Below are 20,365 nucleotides of genomic sequence, written 5' to 3' on the forward strand. Positions count from 1 at the left end.
CCTAAAAAATTCCTACAAACCTAGTGATAGTAAGCTTGTGGTCAACAATGTTAATCCTTCTAGAGAAGGTATGTGATTTTTGGATACAGAGTAGTGACCTGAGAATTTCTCAGGTTCTAAACTCGATTAAACATTATATTTCATTTCCACGGAGATTAAAATACATACTCTTTCCGTTCCTAATTAATCGTGAGTTTTTCTATGTAAATTGTATAGGAAAATCGACAATTAGTTAGAGACAGAGGTAGTAGTAAACATTAAAGTATAATCTTGGAGTTAGATGATTGGCTCATAATTCCCAGCAAATCAACAAAGAAATCTGAACAGGCTTGCATTAATTATTAGTAAATGATACAGTATGAGAACAAAGGGGGAAAAAAAAAAAAGGAATTTTCATTATTTATTAGATATAACCCACATGTTTCTTTCTGTTTACAAATTTATCCTTATTTTTTTTATTGAGTGGGAGGGAATCCCCCCACTTGTAGAAGTGACACAGACATCTCTTTCTTTCTCCTCCACTGTTTGTTCTAATATGACCACAAAAAAATTAATACTCCCACCAACCAGAAATTGACAGCTCATCTCCACCCAAATTCATACACACATACATAGTTACTAGTAAAAGATCTTCAATGGCTTCCTATATTACAATATTAATGGCATCACACAGATTTTTTTTTAATTCACTAAAAATTCCCATCTTCTTCCCAGCAAGCAAGAAAGGGAATAATGAATTTAAAAAGAAAAGAAAACAAATCACAGTTCATAAAAAGGGCTTTTGTACAATGCTGACCTGCATCAATGAAAGAATGAGGATTAAATTGTTAACTCTGTGAAAGGATGAGGATGAATTGTGAACTAAGTATATAATCTATCTCAAGTGTGAGAATATATTCTTCACTTGAAAGCAAAGCTAAATAAAAACTAAAACAAAAGATGAGTTTTCTTTTCTTTTTCGTGTTCATGAAAGCAACATTACCCAATTCATAGCTTTTTTTGTGTGTATGTGTGATCATATTGTAGGAAAGCTTTAGTGAGCTTATTCAAGTAATCAGACCCATTACGATAACAGCTAGTGTTCAATAATCATGCATATAACTGTTTTTAATACCTTTAAAGCAAATCTGTAATTGAAAAAAAGAAGTTGGAATCATACCTTTCTTCTTGTTTGAAGTTTTGTTTTTAATAAGCACGAGACAAATTTCAATGGCATGTTGTGAAAAGAGAATCTCGTCCAAATGTACTAAGCATCCTACATGCCACTTCAAGCAATTTACCTGTCATACACATTTTAATTATTGAATTATTAGCCTTAAATTACCATTTTTAACAAAACAGAGAAAAAAAACATCAAGTACACTACACACATTTAAATCTATGAAACTAATCAGTAAGCCTCAAGTCAAAACTTATTGCACTATTACAGATGCTATACAAAGATGACATGGCTCAATTGGTAAAAAAAAAACAGAAATTTGCATGTTATAGAAGGCAGTCCATCTATGTATTAGAAGGTCCCATATGTATATATAAAAACTATGTTAAACAAAGCGTGACAGAAAACAACAAGAAGATCAATTATGTAATGTTGATCAATAATGAAGACAAGACGTAGTAGTAGGAGAGAGCTAGTCAAGATTCCACAACACCATTTTATTCTCATTAATTATACAAATCTGCTACTAACTAATTCGTATCTAATTCTTCCTCTCCGGACACAACATAACAACAGCCATTTGGTAGCTATACAATACAATTCCTCCTTGCCGACAATTTATCAGCCTGGGAATATCCAAGAAAGTTCCTTTCTTTACACTATTCTCTGGAATCTCATCACACCTTAAAAACCATTGCATTCAAGCACTACACTCTTTAGTTTCCTTCATCATCTATACGATTAATTTCACGTCTAGTTTACAACCTTAAAGAATAAATTAAGCATTGTTTCCCAGTAATTCAAACAGTTTGTGTACATATTGGCAAACAAGAACATGCTTTATCAATGGGCCGTTATACTGATATAGGTTTACGAAAATTATGGTAAAGTGCTAGTTGAAAAAAAATCAAATACATATGCACAGAGGGTTGTTGGATGAGTAGTTCAAAATTCGTTTTAGTTTCAGAATCACCTAACACAAAACAGTATCTTTCACAGTTTCTTCTTAACTTGCCTAAACAGCTACCCTGATAATCATAAAACTCAAATAATCAGTAATATGACTTAAAATAGATAATCATATGATAAGATGTAAGTAAGGTATTATGTCATATCATAATCATATACAGACCCTGATAATTCTTACTAGAGGAAAGCATGCGTGGATTGTGAATATAATTAGCCTTTGACCAACTGAATGGATGGGAAGTTAAAATCAACTACTATTGACAATGTAGCAATCAAAAAATAATAAATATTCCCTTAGCTTTGAAATGATCTAAAGTTGGTACGATCTCCAATCATAAGTTAGAATGGAGCATCCAACAACAACCATATATAAGGTTTTAGTTCGGTAAAGTTGTGATTGGCAGAAGAAATTACGGCATTATGGCTCAAAAAAACAAGTTATCGTCGTGTTAGAGTTTTGCAATTATCTAAAGCATTTCCTTAAACCATGCTGTTAAGCTATAAGGAATACTCTTCCTACTCGTAAAACCAAAATGCTCATGCTACATTGTCAAAAATACAATAGTAAAGAAGAGAGGATTGGTGAAAATCACTGGTAAGGAGAGCAAATGCAATTAAATAACCGTCATTGAACCAAACTTGTTCTTAAAATCAACCGTTTTTTGGACTAAACAGTGGGGCTGAAAGATGGAAAAGGGTTTGCAAATTCAAAACTTATATCCCAAGGCATCAACTTTAAAGCTTTGATCAGCATAATCTCCTCACTTAAGAGATAAAAAGTAAGCAAAGTTTGATTGGTCAAGGTAGAAACCCTACCCTACATGAAATCATCCCAACCAAACAATCAAAGAAAAGCAAACATACTAAAAGACAATTTTACCCTATAATCCCCACCGACACTTTTGTCCCTCTCACGTTCCCCTCCCGAACCCCACCACCGTGCCAGTTCACCGGTAGCGCATTCATTTCCGATTAGACCAAATTAGCAATCATCAGACCGAAAGGTCACATTTTTTAACCCGGAATATTAATGAATTGAAGACTAATCATTGTAATTAAAACTTACCTCGTCTGGGTTTGACGGCGGCAACTTTAATCGCTTTCTTCTCCGTCGTAGTTTCCGATTTCTGGGTCTCTTCTGCCGGGAACAAGACTCCATCAATCCCCTGAACCGAAATTCGTCCATCGGTGTAAATATCGGGATCGAACAGATAAGCCGACCCGTCTCCTTGGCCGAATTTAACCGACCCATCAGCCTCCTCCGCCACCACCTTGTGCGGCACGCGGAGAGTATCGTATCGGAGTTTTCCGAACCGTCGAACGGAATTATACATACTCTCCTCTGTCTGATACTCTGGTATTATATGATAATACATTATCTGCTCTGGTGCGCCAGGTTCACTCAACTGATCGGTCGTCAATTTCGCCATAGCTTCATCATTTGGCGCCAAAACCGTCAAAACGTAACCTTCCGATACGAGCCTCCCCATTTCGGTGGCTAACGAAGTTAGATTCACTAAAATATCGGCCATTTCGTTGTACCCTCCGTAATGTAGCAGAGTGTGAATGAAATCCTTCACCTGACTGTGCCCGTCGAAATGGTGGCGGGGCCCACCGGGTCCCGGCGCCGGAGCTGGAGCTAGGTCTGGACCTGGAGCCATAGCGTAGTATATCGGTAAAGCCGGCGGCGAGCCGGGTTTTGCTGCCGGAGCTGGTTTCTTCAATCTATTCGTTCTCGGGTCAACCTCAGGAGCTCCCTCCGGTTTAATTGCAGATATCGCTCTCAAACTCCGGCGATTGTTAAAATCTTGCTGTACGGATCGAGGGATCAACAGCCGTTCGATCCCATGAATGACTCCATCTGGACGGTCGATAGCGTTCAAGTTCACGACTTTAGCCATACCCACCAGTTTCCCATCTTGACCCGACGCCGACAACTCGACCTTGTCGCGACTCAGAGTGTGATGATGAGTCGACTCAGTCGGCAACTCAGGCCACTCGTTGAATCCGATTCGTTTCGGCACAATGTGGTGGAGGAGAAGAGTTTGTAGACTCTTCAAATTACCTGGTTCGAGCAGGAATCGCTTGAATTCCGGGTCGAGATCGCGTTCGAGAGCTTCATTTTTGGGAGCGAATATTGTGATGTTATGCTCACCAACTGCTTGTTCAAGTGTCTGTAAGAGAAGCGCCTTCTCTACAAGCTCAGCTAGTTCCGTGTAATGAGAGTCGAGTAAAGCAACCAGGACCGAATTGGAATTGATTTGACCTGAACCCGAATGAGAGTTAACTTTACTCTGTTGTTGTTTTCGTGAGGCACCGACATTCAATACAAACAGAACATTACAAAGGAAGAAGAAGAAGAATTTGGCTATAGAAGCCATTGAAGAGAGAAATTAACTCAATTGTGGATCCGAATCGGGTTGCTTGTAATGTATATAGAGAGAGAGAGATAAAGAGTGAAGCTTTATTAGCTTCAAAGCTCAGATTATATTCTCTTTCTCTCCAAATTTGTATACGTATATGAAGTTGTTGTAAATGGAAAGTACTACGATGCAAGGACTGCTCTGAAAGAGAGAGAGAGAGAGAGAGAGAGAGAGAGAGATTGTTTGTCTGTCTGTGTGGTTGTGTTTTTGGTGGGAGAATAAAAATGGCGTCGGTTGTGGTGAAAAAGAAAGGTCAACGGTCAACCACATGAGGAGATTGCCAGCATTCTCTTGTTAAAATTATCGTTTACTTGTTTGGAAAGTAATACGATTTCATTAATTCAAAACAGTAATAACGAATTCATTTAAATGGATGGATAGTAGATTTTTCATAATCGTAAAAATTCAAATCGAAATTAATGTATTGTATCGGATTGAAATATAAAAATTTTGACAGAAGATTAACAAAAGATTGTATTGTTTACGTTTTGGTTGAGTAAGTTTCATTTTAGCTAAAGTTTAGGTGTTACATATTACACGCATATTCGTTTTGTGTCTAAAACACGTTTTATGATTTCCGTCTTGCTCTACACATCAATAAAAAATGTGACTATTATTAAAATGACAAATAATTAGAGATGGTAAATGAACAAACACGAACAAATACGAACCGAATAAAAATAAACTGTACGAATGTTCATTTATGTTCATATTTTAGTTCTATTTTTCGTTCATGTTCATTTATATTCGCATTAAATAATATTTTGAATTAATTGAGTTATGTTACAATTTTCTTAACTTACCTATCATAAATAAAGTTTATTTAAAAATAAACCACTCATATTTGACAAAATAAATAAAAAATTAACTTAAAAAATCATCACAAACTTGTGATCAAATGAATTTAAAAATTTGAGCTAAAATGAATTATCATGTTCGTTTATGTTTGTTCATTCGTTCGCTTATGATTGTGTTTAAAAGTGAACGCATACGAACAAACTTTTTTGCGAACGAACACGAGTGTTCAAATGAACATGAACAAATTACCACCCTTACAAATAACACATTTATTTTAGATATCTAAAATAAGACGGAATATAATTCAGATACACTACTAACATACCAAAAATTCTTGTCAATGATAGATGGCTTATTTGCTTTTGCACCTTTATCTCAATTTCAGTATAAGAGAAAAATTACTGTACTTCACAAAAAGAGTATAAGAGAAAATTACCCTTAAAAATATATTTACAATCATAATGTTAAGCAACATATTTACTTATTTAATTTCATCTACTATAGTACTTTACAAAGTTATTCTAATTATGCTTCAAAAAACATTTCCATATATGGATCATCAATTGTATAATTTTACTTAATTCCTCATTCACTAATTAGCCAATTCTCTGACGCTTTATTTATTCCGCATAACGTAACATTAAAGTTGTTAAACCACACGATAAGGATTAAAAATGTGACAAAATTAATTATCTTTTGCCAGATGAGAATATGTTTGGTTTCAATTGGTCAGCTCTAGGTAGATGTGTAAGAAGCAGATTTATGTCATAATTGGTACTCAGAATGAGCAGATTTCTGTCAGATATGTTCTTGGTTCCACCTGGTAAATGTATGTTCTGCCAAACAAGATATCTGACTCCAACAGCAATTAACAAGTGGTGGAACAAACAAAGAGACTGAAATCAAAATAATTCGCCAAATGATTGGATTTCAACAAAATTTACAGACTACAATGGGATCAATGAATGTAAGGTGATTTTCCAATTAAGTATTAACTCAAAACTGATCACTGATGAAGCATTTTTCAATAATCAACAATGGAATGCATCTTGAACAAATATAAAAGAGGTCAGGAAAAGCTCCAAGTCTACATCGATTCCCCATCTTTGTTCGTAGTAATTTCTCCAAATAAAATGATACCAACACTGATGGTTGATCCACCTGACACGAGAAGGCAGAGGAAAGTAAAGCAAAATTTGACAAATCGATCTTCTCTAAATCCCATATCATCAAAAACTCTACGAATTCTTCTTCTTTTCAGCTCATTATGTGAAAACACTTTCGAAAAATCTTCATTTGGGTGAATTTAGTAGAAGTTTGATGATAACAACCTAGTAAATCTTCATTCTCTCCTAAAATATTTATTTCAATTATAACTACAACGAAATCACGGAAACAGCCTTTTGCAATTGTAAGAGGAAGGATGCGTACTAAGACATCCTCCCCCATACCCCCCCAAAGCGGGGAGCCTTAGCGCACCGGGGTTTGCCCTTATAACTACAGCAAAATGAAGAAAATAATGTCTGTACGGGCATACCATTTCTGAGAACTTTCTGGTGGTAACCTGTGTCCAGTATCATTTAATCTCGCAACCAGGCCAATCTCTCACACATTGTCTTCTAAGTTCTAAAAAGATGAAAACTGAATTATTGTTATCTACCTGCAAAGCCATTTAAAAGACTCGTAACTACAACAAAACCTCAGGAACATATAAAATTTAGAGCATAAGAAAATCTATTGCCGTTTAAGAGAACTAGAGGGAATACCAGACAAGCCTTTATGTTGCTGCAAACGATTTATAACCTTCATTCTCAAGAAGTTTGGCAAGAGAGATATCTCCAGTCTTCACAATTCTCCCACCATCCTGAATCATCACAAATATAAGAAGCAGCTCCCAGCTCAAAATAAAAGGAAAAGCATTGCAATCCTTTCATAACAAAAGACCACTCACCATGATATGGATATACATTGGTTGAATAGTATCAAAAATCCGCTGATAATGAGTTATCATCAAAACAGATTTCTTCGGAGTCAAAAGTCCAGTGACGGCCTTCCCAACATCTCTGAGTGCATCAACATCTAAACCAGAATCTATTTCGTCCAGTATAGCCAAGTCAGCTCCAAGAACCTACCATGCACAATGGACACAGCATGTTTAAAGCGGTAACATAGGAAACAGCGATAAATCCACATGAAGAAATAATGAAATATTTATGAGCTTTGCCATTTTAATAAGAAAGAATAAAGTTAACTAAAATAGTACAAGGTCCCAGTTCAAATGTAAAAATGTCGGCAATCAAACTACTTGACTGCCTTTCACATCTTCAGGTTATATTAGATAGATGGAAACATCTATTGAACAGAAAAGTTCAACAATTTACCGCAAGCTGTAGAATCTCATTGCGCTTCCTTTCACCACCACTGAATCCTTCATTAACATTTCTACCAAGAAAATCAGACTTCATGTTCACGAGATCAAGTTTGGAAGACAGGAACTGAATGAACTGCAAGAACAATACATTTAGAGTTATATAGTGCAGAGTCATAAGGCATGTGGATGAAGCAAAAACAATAGACTATTCCGTCAGATTGTCTGTAAATTCATTCAGCAAGCTACAAGGGTCGAATAAGAACCCCACAGCAAAAGGATTATGAATATTATGTTAAACCAGGTAAAGTATGCTAAAAAGGCAGAGCATTATAGTTAAAATACCTCAAGGGGACCAAGTTCTGGCTCGCCAAGTTTTTTCCTACGTTCATTGTAAGCCATGAGCAGGAAGTCGACAATGTTTACACCGGGGATCTCAACTGGGATTGGAAACTCATAAAAATACCAGCAAGTGATCTTTCCTCTGGCTCCATTTCTAGCAGGTTCTCCCCTTTGAATGTAATACTACCTCCGGTTACTTCGTAGTCTGGGTGGCCAGTGATAACCTGCCACGTATAAAACTTTGTGGTCAGATTCAGAGGAGGAATGGCGCTAGACACCTACCGTTACACTTGTAGAATAGTTTTTGATGTAAAAATCACAACCGCAGCAAAAAAGCTATGGCAGACGGAAAAAACATTACAACTATGAAATAGCTCTTCACAGAATTGGTAAAAAAAGGGAATAGAAGAGAAAGAACAATGAAATTACTCCTCAATTTAAGAGATTAAACTCATGGCTGAAACATATATTTCACTACATTCTCTATCACAGGAGCCTAAATATCTAAGCAAGTGAAAAGGAAGGCTAAAGTAGTTCGTTATTCATGAGAAGAAGCATAATGATACAATTGGAACATTGCCGTGGAATTGACTATTGAATGAAATTTCCATGGAACTTACAAAACAAAATGAGAGTATGACTAGGAACCAACCTTAGACAGAGTACTTTTCCCCGAACCATTCTTTCCCATAATAGCATGTACCTAAACCCAAAACAAAGAATTCAAAGCATTATTTGCATGCATAAATGATCAAATACGGAACATTAAAGAAGAAATTAGCAAATTGAATGGTTTACAGACAACTTGGTCACGGATACATTAGAATCTCATCATTGATTCTCAGTGAAAAGCTAACTCAATATTTTGCTCAACTAAAATTCAAAATACAAAAAGCTGCTTCTTTTAATATAACAGATACCAAAATCTAATAAGCTGCACAAAGTAAGCGAGTCAACGGGTAGTCAAAATTGAAAGAATGAAAAAAACATTATTGTGACCTCTCCTTCATTGATGACGAGGTTAACGCCTTTAAGAATCTCCTGATTGTTCTCTACAATCACAGCCTTCAACTCCTTGATTTCCAGTAGAGGCTGCTTGGGCTTTGACTCGCCGGAGCTTTCAGTTACCGTTGATTGACTACTTAAACCGATGGAAGCTGATACAGTGGTGCCTAATGGACGGCGGAGGCCTGAACGGAGACAAAGAGGAGGACGGGATACGAATCGGGCAGCTGATGAAGTAAAAGCAACTGAATTTGATGACGAGATGGTAAAATTGAGAGGAGCGTAGGGTGCTGGCGGAGGTGGTGACAGCAAAGAAGGATGAGCGCCACCGCCAGCGGAGGTGATGAAGTGGAGATGTCCGGGTCCGGCCATTGGAGATGACTGGATTTTCTGAGTCGATTGAAAAATAAAAATGAAAAATGTGATTTATGAACTTTGGTTATCTAAAAGCCTCATTTCCTCGATCAGGGTGTGGCCGGATGATAAGGTGTCGTATTAGGAATTTATAAAGGAAAAAAAAAAGCCTCTTTTCATTTTTAATTACATATTTAGTCCTCAATGTTTCCTCTCTTTTACATGTTAGCGCCAATCCTATTTTTTTGGGACTATGAAGTCCTTATGATTCCTTTTAGCAAAATTTAATTGAGGAAACAAAACTTGCATCATGTAACAAGCATTCTATAAAGAATCAACATAGTACATTGAGCTTGCGCCGGTAACTATATTGATCCCACATCATTCCGTAGCTTTACATTTTGTTAAACGCAACATGTAACAAAAGAATTGAACACCAATTATATAGCATCGTTCATTCTATATGCGAATTGGATGGGAGAGAGTAATCAGTTGAGATTGCTTGAAATCGTGGTGTTTCGTATGTGATATGCTTTTGTTCTTGAGGCAGACAATAGTGGCCACTCTGTGGCAGCAATCTTCCAAGTCTTTGTTCTTGAGGCAGACAATAGTGGCCACTCTGTGGCCGCAATCTTCCAAGTCTTCTTCGAACGCCTGCATAACGAAACATGCATTGTTTATTGAAGAACGCTAAAAAATTGGTTGATCCTAAACTAATTCTTAGAATCTCATTGTAATTCATGTGTGAGCTCCAGAAAAATCTACAATGGAGATTAATTCTGCATTCTAAGCTAAGAAAAACAAAACCCTAATCCTAATGGCATCAAAAGCAGCCTAATGTACTCGAAGAAAATAAAATTATCACATAAATCCACTTTTTTTGGCAGAGTTCCACTAAGAACTTGACTTAGAAAGCCACATTTCGTTAATATGACAGAACGGATTCATACCTGTGAAAAAAATAGCAATGACGACAGCAACCAAAAGAATGAGTATGAAGTACGGTCTTCTATCAACACTGTCTGAGGTTGACCTGTTCAAGAAGTGACCAATTCAAAGAGTATGAATCAAAATCAAATCGACCTATATGTTAGGAACTTAGGAGTATTTTTGTAATTTTACCTAGCCACCACAGTGGTTGCCGATGAATAAGTTTGAAGTCCAAATCCAAAGGGGAAGAGTGGATCATAATTAGGATCACCAACATTCATAGGAAGTTGGTCAACTCTTCTAAACCACGTCCTAGAAAGCTTCCCACTGAATCCATAATCCCCGAAAAGGACATCAGTCACACCCTTCCCTTCCGTACCAGGCAACCACGCCGCCACAAGAGCGTCGATAGACGACATGTACGGTTCGATTACCAGCGGTCTTCCAGAAATGACAACAACCACACACTTCAAATCCTTACATACATTTCTTATTGTGGCCGGGCCTGGATCCATTATGGTAAGGTTTGTACTGTCACCTTCAGTTTCTGCATAAGCAGGCTCGCCAACGACGACAATGGCGTAGTCGAAGTTATTGGACTTCACAAAAGCTGCATCAGGGTTATCGTGGAAAATGACCTCTGTGCTAGGATCGACTGTAGAATGTATGGCCGAAAGGATGGTAGTTCCTGAAAATGAAACAAAGAATATCATCAAGCTTATACATATTTTGTCGAGGAAATACTTACTTGACACGCAAGCTAGCAAAATATTATGTATATGTAGACGGATCTAGTATAGAGCTAATGGGGGCATATGCCTCCATTGAAAAAATATTTATAGATAATTTTTCTATAGAGATTCAAGGGGATGCGCTCGGTGTAGTGGCAACATTTGTTGTTTGTAATACTAGATGTTATGGTTTCAACCCCCAAATGCTGTATTTGGAACTACTTTTTTCATTTATTTGAGTTTAGGTACCCAAACTTGCACTAACTTTTAAAAAAGCCCCCACTAAAATTTTATTCTGCATCCGTCCCTGCGTATATGATCATACCTCTGGTAGAATTGTTGCCACTAAATCCTTGCCAATTAATTGTCCACCCACCACATTGATAACCCAAATTATCAGCATGACTACCTGCTACCAGGATCTTGCCAGCTTTCTTCGGAAGGGGCAATATTGGAACACTTTCATCCTTTCCATTTTTCAGCAACACGAGTGATTTTCTCACAGCTTCCCTTGCCAAATCCCTGTGTGCCTGTAAGTAGCAATAATTTAGATTCCAGTTTTGAAATTGGTAAGAACGCCTGGCTAAGGAATTTAAAACTAAGAAACAAAACGAAATATACTAGGAACCACCCTACCTGGCTTCCAAGTTCATTCACTAGGCTGAGATCAGCTATAGGATTCTCAAAAATACCCATGGTAAACTTTACGAGCAGGATCCTCTGAACAGCATCATCAATACGATCCATTGGAATAAATTTATTCTTGACAAGGTACGAGAGATCATTGATGAACTCATTATAGTGAAATGGAACCATAACCTGAAATAAAACAAGAAATAAAGACATAGAATAAGAATATGAGAAAATCATTACATAATTCGTCCAGAGTTGTCCTAGATACCATATCATCACAATTCACAATTCATAAAGCAAGAACCTAACCATATCTATACCAGCTCGAATTGCAGCTTCAACAGAGTACGTGTAGTTTGAATGTGGTGGTGAGGTAATTCTATCAAGCCCTTCCCAATCTGTAATGACAAAACCCTGAAATGAAACCAAAAGTCCTCGATATAGTTAGCATTTAAGAAGCTTTCGTATATGAAAGGGCTAAAAAAACACTCCAAAATTACAGAAACCAGGTAGCAATTTAAACCTTGAATTTAAGGGTCTTCTTGAGGTAACCAGTGATGAGCTCACGGTTTGCATGCATTTTTACCCCATTCCAGCTCGAGTATGAAATCATGACTGTTGAAACGCCTTTGAGGATAGAATCGTTGTAGGCAGGCATATGAATGTTAAGTAATCCATTCATGTTGATTACAGTGTTGTTCTCATTAATACCATTTGTTGTCCCGCCATCTCCAACAAAGTGTTTTGAACAAGCTGCAACCTTCTCCCTACCAGAAATTCAGAACATAAACAATGAAACAATGAAATGCAATAGTGAATAAAATCAAGCCAAAAAGCAGAAACAGGACCCATTTTGGATGTTATAAAACGATTTTGGGCTTTTGGTAAAGCACGGACAAATTTATAGAATACCGTATATAAGTATCCTAGGATTTCTCAGGAGCTGGATTTTACAAAAGCCTCTCTTTTACATAATATCATGGTCCTTGGAATTAATTTTAGTAGGAAGCTAGTTTCTTGAATAGACAATGTGAGCAGATTATGACATAAACTATCTACAAATTTTTTAAGAAGTTTGATGATTACTCACTTTCCTCCGACATAAGGAACTCCTTTCTGATAACCAGGAGGAAGATCTCCTTGTAAACCAAATATAATATCCGTCATTTCTTGCACAATCCTGTGATCTTCACTGTAGCTTTCATAACATCGTCCCCATCTCGGATCTCGACAAACCTATTAAAAAGAAATTATATATAATTTCTGAGTGACATCATATCTGAGACATAAAACATAATAAAAGAGACGATGCAGCATATGATTTACCGCTATGCATGGAGCAAAGGTATAAGGAATTCCTGTAGCTCTAACTTCAAGTGCAGTTGCAACCCCTATCCTCTTCACTAGATCAGGATCTCTGTATAAAACAATTTAAATCAATGAACTGACGAGTGAAATATGGACGAAAAAGTAATCCCTTGAAATTCTAGAGAAACTTGCCTAGTGGCTCCAAGCCCAATATTATGGGGGAAAATGGTAGCATTAACAACATTGTTGTGTCCATGAACAGCATCAATGCCATAGATCATGGGAATTCCCAAACGAGTAGATAGGGATGCATTCTGCATAATGTTGATCATATTAATCCAATCTTGAGCACTAGCTTGTGGAAGTGGTTTGCTATCTCCACCACTGAGTACACTCCCTGCTCAAAAGACAACATCTCCGACCAACTGAGTATTTTTTACAGTTCATACTATTGGTTTCACCGTCAAGACTCGAAATGGTCATTGCAATTTTTTTCTTTTTCACACTGATGAAAAAACAATTCTTTCTTAAATCCTATAATTAAATATTGCATTGGGTGTTAATAATTGAGATTACTGCTCCTTGGCTTCTGTCATGAAACTACAGTCTACAGTAATTATTAATTAAATCTCTTGCTCGTCTGTCCACGGACAGAGTTCTGGGAAAGAAGCTGAAAAACACCCTTTGAGTTAGTTTCTAAATTCTAATCTACCTATCTACCTCATTAAAGAAAAACAATTTAGCTACAACAAAGAAGAACAATTCAATCAACACATAAAAAAGTTCATAAGAATCTGACATAATACATACCAATGAAATAATTCTTCATTGTATCAAAAGTAGCAACTTCACGATCAATCTGAACCATTTGACCAATCTTCTCTTCCAATGTCATTCTACTCATCAAATCTTTGATTCGAACCGAAATCGGTTGTTTTGGGTCTTTGTATTTCATATCTACTGCTTTTACAATGTACATAGCAGCAAATAAAACCAACAAAATCCCAGCTAAACCCTTACCCATCTTCACTCTCCTGTAAAAAACAAAACATATTTCAATCAATTAGTACACATTTGAGTTTTAGTCAACGCCAACAAAATAAAAAAAGGAAGCTTTCATTATTTTCTTCCATTTGTGTTGATGTTGGGACAGAAAAGGAAAGAACCCAAGATTAGAAAAGACACCATGAAATGAAAGCTTCCCATCAACCAAAAATGACAAATTTACCATAAACAAAGCATTACGAGCTTACATTGTAGAAAAGGAGAGAACTTTGTTATGAATAAATGAAAAAGATTGTTTTTTTATAGAGAGTGAGATTTACTGAGACTGATACGAAAATGGTGATGTCATGGATTTTCTTGGGAAGAGAGAGAGAGACTAGTTGGTTAATTTATATTCATACTTGGTAGCGTGGCGTGTGTCTCGATCTGTCAGCTGTTTTCTTTAATATCGAGAAGGTGGATCGTAATACAATACGACAGATCGACAATACCAACTCAGAAATACGTATAAAATTAAAAAAATTGATTTTTTTTATACGTTAGTAATTTAGGGTGCGTTTTTTCCGTCTTCCTTCGATTCCATCGTATTTCATTGTGATTTTAAATGATTAAATATAATTTTATTGATTGGATGAATTAATGGATAGTTGAGATATGAATAAATATATTAATAGATAATAAATGATTGATATGTATAATTAAATATAAAATATAATATATTTAATTATGATTAATTGATATAAATTAAATTATATTTTAAATCAAAAAGAGTTAAAGTGAATCGAGACAAGACGGATTAAGATGAAACGAAAAATAAACCAAATCTTAATTCTTTTAAAAAACAAATATGTTTTCAGAAATGAGCAGGCAGGGTAGTGGCAATTTAAAATTTGATTTAGCACATAAATTAAATTATTATCTTCATTTAGATTCGGCCATCATAAAACTAGTCAGAAAGAAATAGGATTGGAGGAGTCAGACTCCCCAAAAGGCAAAAAGTACTGAAAAGGGTTCACCTAGATATGGCCACGGTCCCAGTTCCAATTTCTGAACTTTAGAATCGAGTCGGGTCAAACCAGTTAATGCATTTCAGTTTTAAAATTGAATTGGAATTGAAAATTTTATGGTTCCATTTCAGTTCTCGTTTTTTCAAAAGGTCGAATTGAAACAAAATTGAATCGGAATCATCTAAAACCTAATCGAAACCGTTCACTTTAAAGGAAAATTACAGTTCCAATTTAGTTCCATATATTGAAGGATCGTAAATCGCCCATTCTGAATCGGGCCAAACCGGACCGTGATCATGTCAGTCTTCAAGCAGTACTATACTAGGAAATAGAGCTACTCGGCTCAAAAAACCACGACCGAGCCGAATGTTCGGCATTTTTGAAGAACCGGAATTGTAGGCGAGCTTTTGGGTTTTCCAAGCAAATACCAAACCCAAGAATAGTGGACGGCATGTGGCCCATTTAAATTGAGAAAATTCAACTTTTGGTCCCTCACATTTCAACATAACATTTTTGTAGTCCTTCACGTTTTTTCATTAGTCTAATAAATCTTCACGTTTTTATATATCCGCCAAAATGGTCCATCTACCGTTAACTTCTCCCATATGGCACCGCGTGGCGCCAACTCATGCATAGTAAGCTAAAAGAGTCATAGAATTTCGACATGTGGCAGCTGACGCATCAAAAAATTGGCAAGTCAACCACATTTAATCTATGTCACAAAATCAAACCGGTTCGGTCCGAATCAATGTCAAACCGATTAGATCTGTTTCAAGCCAATCAGATTTTTTTAAAAAAATAAAAAAATTATAGTCATTTTTTATAAATTATAAATATTTATTAAATTTATCTTTTAAATTATCATTATTAAATTAATTTAGCATATTTTATAAATTTAGTCCCGTTCAATTTTGTTTTAATTTTTTTATAAATTATAAATCTTATTAAATTTATTTTTTAAATTTTTATTATTATAAATTAATTAACTATACTTTATAAATAATTGTTTATGAATTTTTTATAAATTAATTAAAATTTTAAAAATAATTAAAAAATAATGAACATTTTTTAAAATTATTAATATAAAGAGTGCAATTTTCAAAATAATCATTTTTATAATTTTAATTTTAATTACTTTAAAAATATTTTTTATTAAAATTTAAAACGTTTGGATTTATTTACGTTTTTATTGTAAATTTAGACTAATTGGTCATGTAAAAACAGACTTTTTCACCTATCAAGTTACGTCTTTGACAATTTTGCTCGTGAAGTATAAAAAAGGAGCTCAAGACCTGATGGAGAGTCAAAAGGTAAAATAGTAAATGTATATTTCGTTTCCAATAAAAACGCGTCAGATGGAATAATATTTCTCTCATTTAAGAGAATAATTTTAAAATAATATTTTTTATATTTTTAATTACTTGAAAATTAAATTTTATTAAAATTTAAATTATGAATATAAAGATTGTAAAACTAATTAATTTAAAATTAATTTTAATTAAAATTTAAAACTGTAAAATTAATTTTATGTAATAATGTTTAAATAAACATGAATTATTTTTAAAAAAATTATTATTTAATAAATTTTTATAAAACATTAAAAAATTATAAAATATTAAAATGGATTGGACCGGTTCGATCTTAAATCGGTCCGACCCTGTCTGATTTTGTGATCTGGATTAAGTGTGGTTGTGTCAATTTTTTTATCCGTCAGCTGTCACATGTCGATATTCTATGGCTCTATTAGCTGATTAGGCATGAGTTGGCACCACGCAATGCCACGTAGGTGCCACATGGGAAAAGTTGACGGTAGAGAGACCATTTTGGAGGATATATAAAAATATGAAGGTTTATTAGACTAACGAAAAAACGTGAGAGACTAAAAAATATTATGGTTGAAACGTGAGGATCAAAAATTGGATTTTCTTCATTTAATTTTGGGCCGGACCAAGACCCAATGGATTAGAATTAGATAGCATCCCAAATTTGGTCGTTGTGCATATTGATTCTTACTTAATTTTTGAAATTAGGAAATTGACTTTTTTTTTTCTTTTAGCTTTCACCGTTATCTCACAATGACCCACTATTCATCATTTCAACTGTCACCGTATGCAGAAAAAATAGGGAATTAGAAAATTAATTCTTGTTTTAAATGTTGTTTTGTTGGGTTTTCTGATCATTATTTATTCTGTACACACAGAAGAACTCCAATGTGACAGCTTTGAGGAAAACTCAAGCTTTTTCCAAAAGAATTTGCGGCAAAAACAAAGATGTCAATTAAGTTATACCTTATTCATTTCTATTGGAAACACGATTTCTTCATCATCAAATTAACTAAAAATAAATATAATTATTGCAAAATATACAATCCAAAATGTATATATATAAGTGCCACTATCCCTATAACCTTCATTATCAGATTAAGATATTAATTAATAATTTGTTCATAAAAATAAGAATGGGTTTGAACACTGAATCTACAGGTTCGGTTCAATATGAAGATTTCCGGCCGAATTCTGAATATAAAGAAGAATCCGATGCTAATATTCTGTTTGTTCATCTCCCCGGTAAGTCTAGATAACATATGCTTAATTTTCCTATCCAATTAAGATGGTTTGATTGGTCGTTAAACTGTCGATTGGAAGAAAATTAGGCCGGATTAATTCAAAATTCGATCAATTCTAATTTAATATCGATCTTTTGGCAGGTTTTCAGAAAGAGCAAATCAAAGTTACATACGTGCACGCTACGCGCACCGTCAACGTTCATGCCGAGCAAGCAATTGTCGGCACCGGAAAATGGAGACGCTGTAACGAAGCGTTTCCAGTTCCACAAAATTGCAAAGTGTTAGAAATCCGTGGCAAGTTTCAGAGTGGAATCCTAACGATTACAATGCCAAAAGAGATTGTGACACAAGTGGTTAGTCCTCCGTTTCCTAAGGAGCCTGCCAAACTAATTCCTCCACCACAACAACAAGCTGCTTTTCCACCAAAAGAAGATATGAGACTGCCTTCTCGACAAAAAGACGAAAAAACCGAGCCAAAAGCACAATTGGTTCAAGAAATTGCTTCTCCAAAAGCCAATCCTAGCTTTCCTAACAAGCCTACGAATCCTTTGAGCTCCCCTGGAGAAAAAGAAAAGTTCAAAAGTGAAAATAGTACTATTCCAAAGGTTACTTCACCTGCAAGCAAGTTCAATCAATTTGAAGAAACAGCTGAAAAATTACGTGCTTCTGAAGTAAGTGCTTTTGAAAAAGCTAAAACAGAGGGAAAGCCTAAATTTGACCAGGAAAAGATCAATTATAAGCCTGAAGAAGGAAATCTCGGAAGGAGAGATACGAAAAAAGCCGAGACGAGTTCAGATGCATACAGGGCAAGAATTGACAAGGATGGTGGATCGGAAATCAAGCAAAAGCGAGTTGATAAGGAAGAGGAAGAGAAGAAAATGAAAGGAAAAAGCATTGTTTCAATGGTAGATGCTGCTAAGAAAGCTATTCAAGACTTTGCATTGGATATGAATGAAGAGAAAAAAGCTATGGTTAATATGGGTGTGGCTGTTCTTGTGCTTGCAGCTTTTGGAGCTTACCTTGCTTTTAGCTTTGGATCCTCCTCTAATGGAAAAGCCAAGGAGTAAATTTATTTACTTATTTGAACTATATTTTTCATGAATAACTCGATACATAATGTATATATACGTGATCTTACTTAGAATCAAAACATACGTATCATGTAATTAAATTCGATAAAAATGTAATTCTGACTTAAATAACAAGAAATTATATACTTTAATTATTTCAGAATACTATAGTATTAGAATTTAGAAGATCGTTGTCCGCGGAACTCGGAAAATCAGATTAAAATTGTCATCGATCTGAAAAATGCGAGTTTTCTCATCACGAAATGCTGTTGAGTGTTGAGTATTGATCAACAAGTAAAGTCTGTTTTGAGAATAAGCTTGAGAATGATTAGAAGGAAAGAGCATATATAAAAATTTAACGAGAAGGTAGAAAATAAGTGATGTTTGGCGTCTCTTAATAGATTGTTGATGTTGGACAAAACTAAGAAGTTTGTCACTCACGTTTTACAAGACACAATTTATATCCTTCGCGATTTTTCGTTTGCCTCATATATAAAAACCTAACGTTTATCCGATTGTAGCCATATATATATGTCGCTCTGCTAGTCACACTTTCTAGCCACTCACATATAGTGATATGTGTCATCTGACTCGTCAAAATCTTTCACGTCAATAACCCTTTTAGACTAAATCGAAAAGCCTTAAAAAAATTTGGTTTTTTTTTCCTCTTAATCAATTGGAGTGCTTGGTCGCTAACCTCTGACTCCAATGTAATTCAAGTCACTTCAAGGATATACTGAAATCTTGACTTGTGTAATAAGGTGCTTGTAAAATGCCTTGTGTAGGGTACAAGGCAAGCGAGATCACCTTCTATTCGCTCATTAATAATTTTGAAGAAAGAATTCTTAGTAGGACACACTTTGATAAAACTAAACAAAACCATAACCTGCAAATTAGAATAGCCTCTTTCTCAAGACATTCAATCTAGAAATTAAAATTGTTAAATGCATATGTGGATATCTAGCTAGCTAGCTACATATATATAAGCAAATTATACATATTAACATTTTGTTCTGTCAACCTAATAATATCAAATTAGTTAAATTTATACACTATGGCCACGTTTTCTCGTCGGCTTCCTTTTGGTGTGGAGAGCTTCAAACCCAAATCGGATTGGACGAGGCAGCCTGAAGCTGATATTCTAACCCTATATATTCCTGGTATATGTGTTAATTACAATATTATTAATTAGTAGATTTTCCATGTATCAATTTAGGGTAACATTAATTTGTTCTGATTTTGCATTGTATGTAGGGTTCGAAGAAAACCAAGTAAAATGGAGCATCGAGAAGCCTCGTATCATCCGTGTCTCCGGCGACCGGCCTCCGTTTCGTATGAACATAAGGAGGCAATTCAATGAGGCCTATGTCCTTCCCGAGAATGTAAGAACAGATGGAATTGTAGCTGATTTTGATGATGGAATTCTCAAATTTATGTTGCCAAAAGAGAATATCGTTACCAAAAAAATTATTGCTTCAACATCAAATGAGGATAGTACTACTAATTATAAGAAGGAAGCTACATTAAGTGAGTTGACAAAGCTCATCTCCGAATTGAAAGAAACAACACCAAAGCCGAATTCTGAATCTATCAAAGACGATGATCATGATCATCGTCATGAACAAGTTAAGCAAGAAGAGAAAATCGAAGAAAATACGAAAAAAATTAATCAAGAGATCATTGAGAAATTTGAAATG

The 20,365-nt window shown here is 35.1% G+C and overlaps 3 protein-coding genes and 1 pseudogene across 3 annotated transcripts; 1 reads left to right on the forward strand and 3 right to left on the reverse strand.

Annotated features, from left to right (window-relative positions):
- Nucleotides 1–1,206: 1,206 nt before the first annotated feature.
- On the reverse strand, nt 1,207–4,509 carry LOC139885147 (fasciclin-like arabinogalactan protein 17). Its single transcript, XM_071869092.1, has 2 exons — nt 3,195–4,509; nt 1,207–1,280 (listed from the first exon to the last, which is right to left on the reverse strand). The coding sequence occupies exons 1-2, from the start codon at nt 4,507–4,509 to the stop codon at nt 1,207–1,209; spliced, it is 1,389 nt and encodes a 462-aa protein (XP_071725193.1).
- Nucleotides 4,510–7,126: 2,617 nt separating this feature from the next.
- LOC139885148 (ABC transporter I family member 6, chloroplastic-like) lies at nt 7,127–9,436 on the reverse strand (annotated as a pseudogene).
- A 436-nt stretch (nt 9,437–9,872) lies between these two features.
- LOC139885149 (uncharacterized) lies at nt 9,873–14,044 on the reverse strand. Its single transcript, XM_071869093.1, has 11 exons — nt 13,831–14,044; nt 13,213–13,417; nt 13,039–13,129; nt 12,803–12,948; nt 12,236–12,479; nt 12,022–12,126; nt 11,716–11,898; nt 11,405–11,609; nt 10,541–11,036; nt 10,369–10,451; nt 9,873–10,072 (listed from the first exon to the last, which is right to left on the reverse strand). Exons 1-11 carry the CDS (start codon nt 14,042–14,044, stop codon nt 9,873–9,875), a joined length of 2,172 nt encoding a protein of 723 aa, XP_071725194.1.
- A 3,446-nt stretch (nt 14,045–17,490) lies between these two features.
- On the forward strand, nt 17,491–18,665 carry LOC139885150 (uncharacterized). The gene is made up of 2 exons (XM_071869094.1): nt 17,491–17,599; nt 17,740–18,665. Exons 1-2 carry the CDS (start codon nt 17,491–17,493, stop codon nt 18,663–18,665), a joined length of 1,035 nt encoding a protein of 344 aa, XP_071725195.1.
- Nucleotides 18,666–20,365: the final 1,700 nt, after the last annotated feature.

Source organism: Rutidosis leptorrhynchoides, unplaced genomic scaffold (genome assembly GCF_046630445.1).
Source record: "Rutidosis leptorrhynchoides isolate AG116_Rl617_1_P2 unplaced genomic scaffold, CSIRO_AGI_Rlap_v1 contig83, whole genome shotgun sequence".
NCBI classification, from domain to species: domain Eukaryota; kingdom Viridiplantae; phylum Streptophyta; class Magnoliopsida; order Asterales; family Asteraceae; genus Rutidosis; species Rutidosis leptorrhynchoides.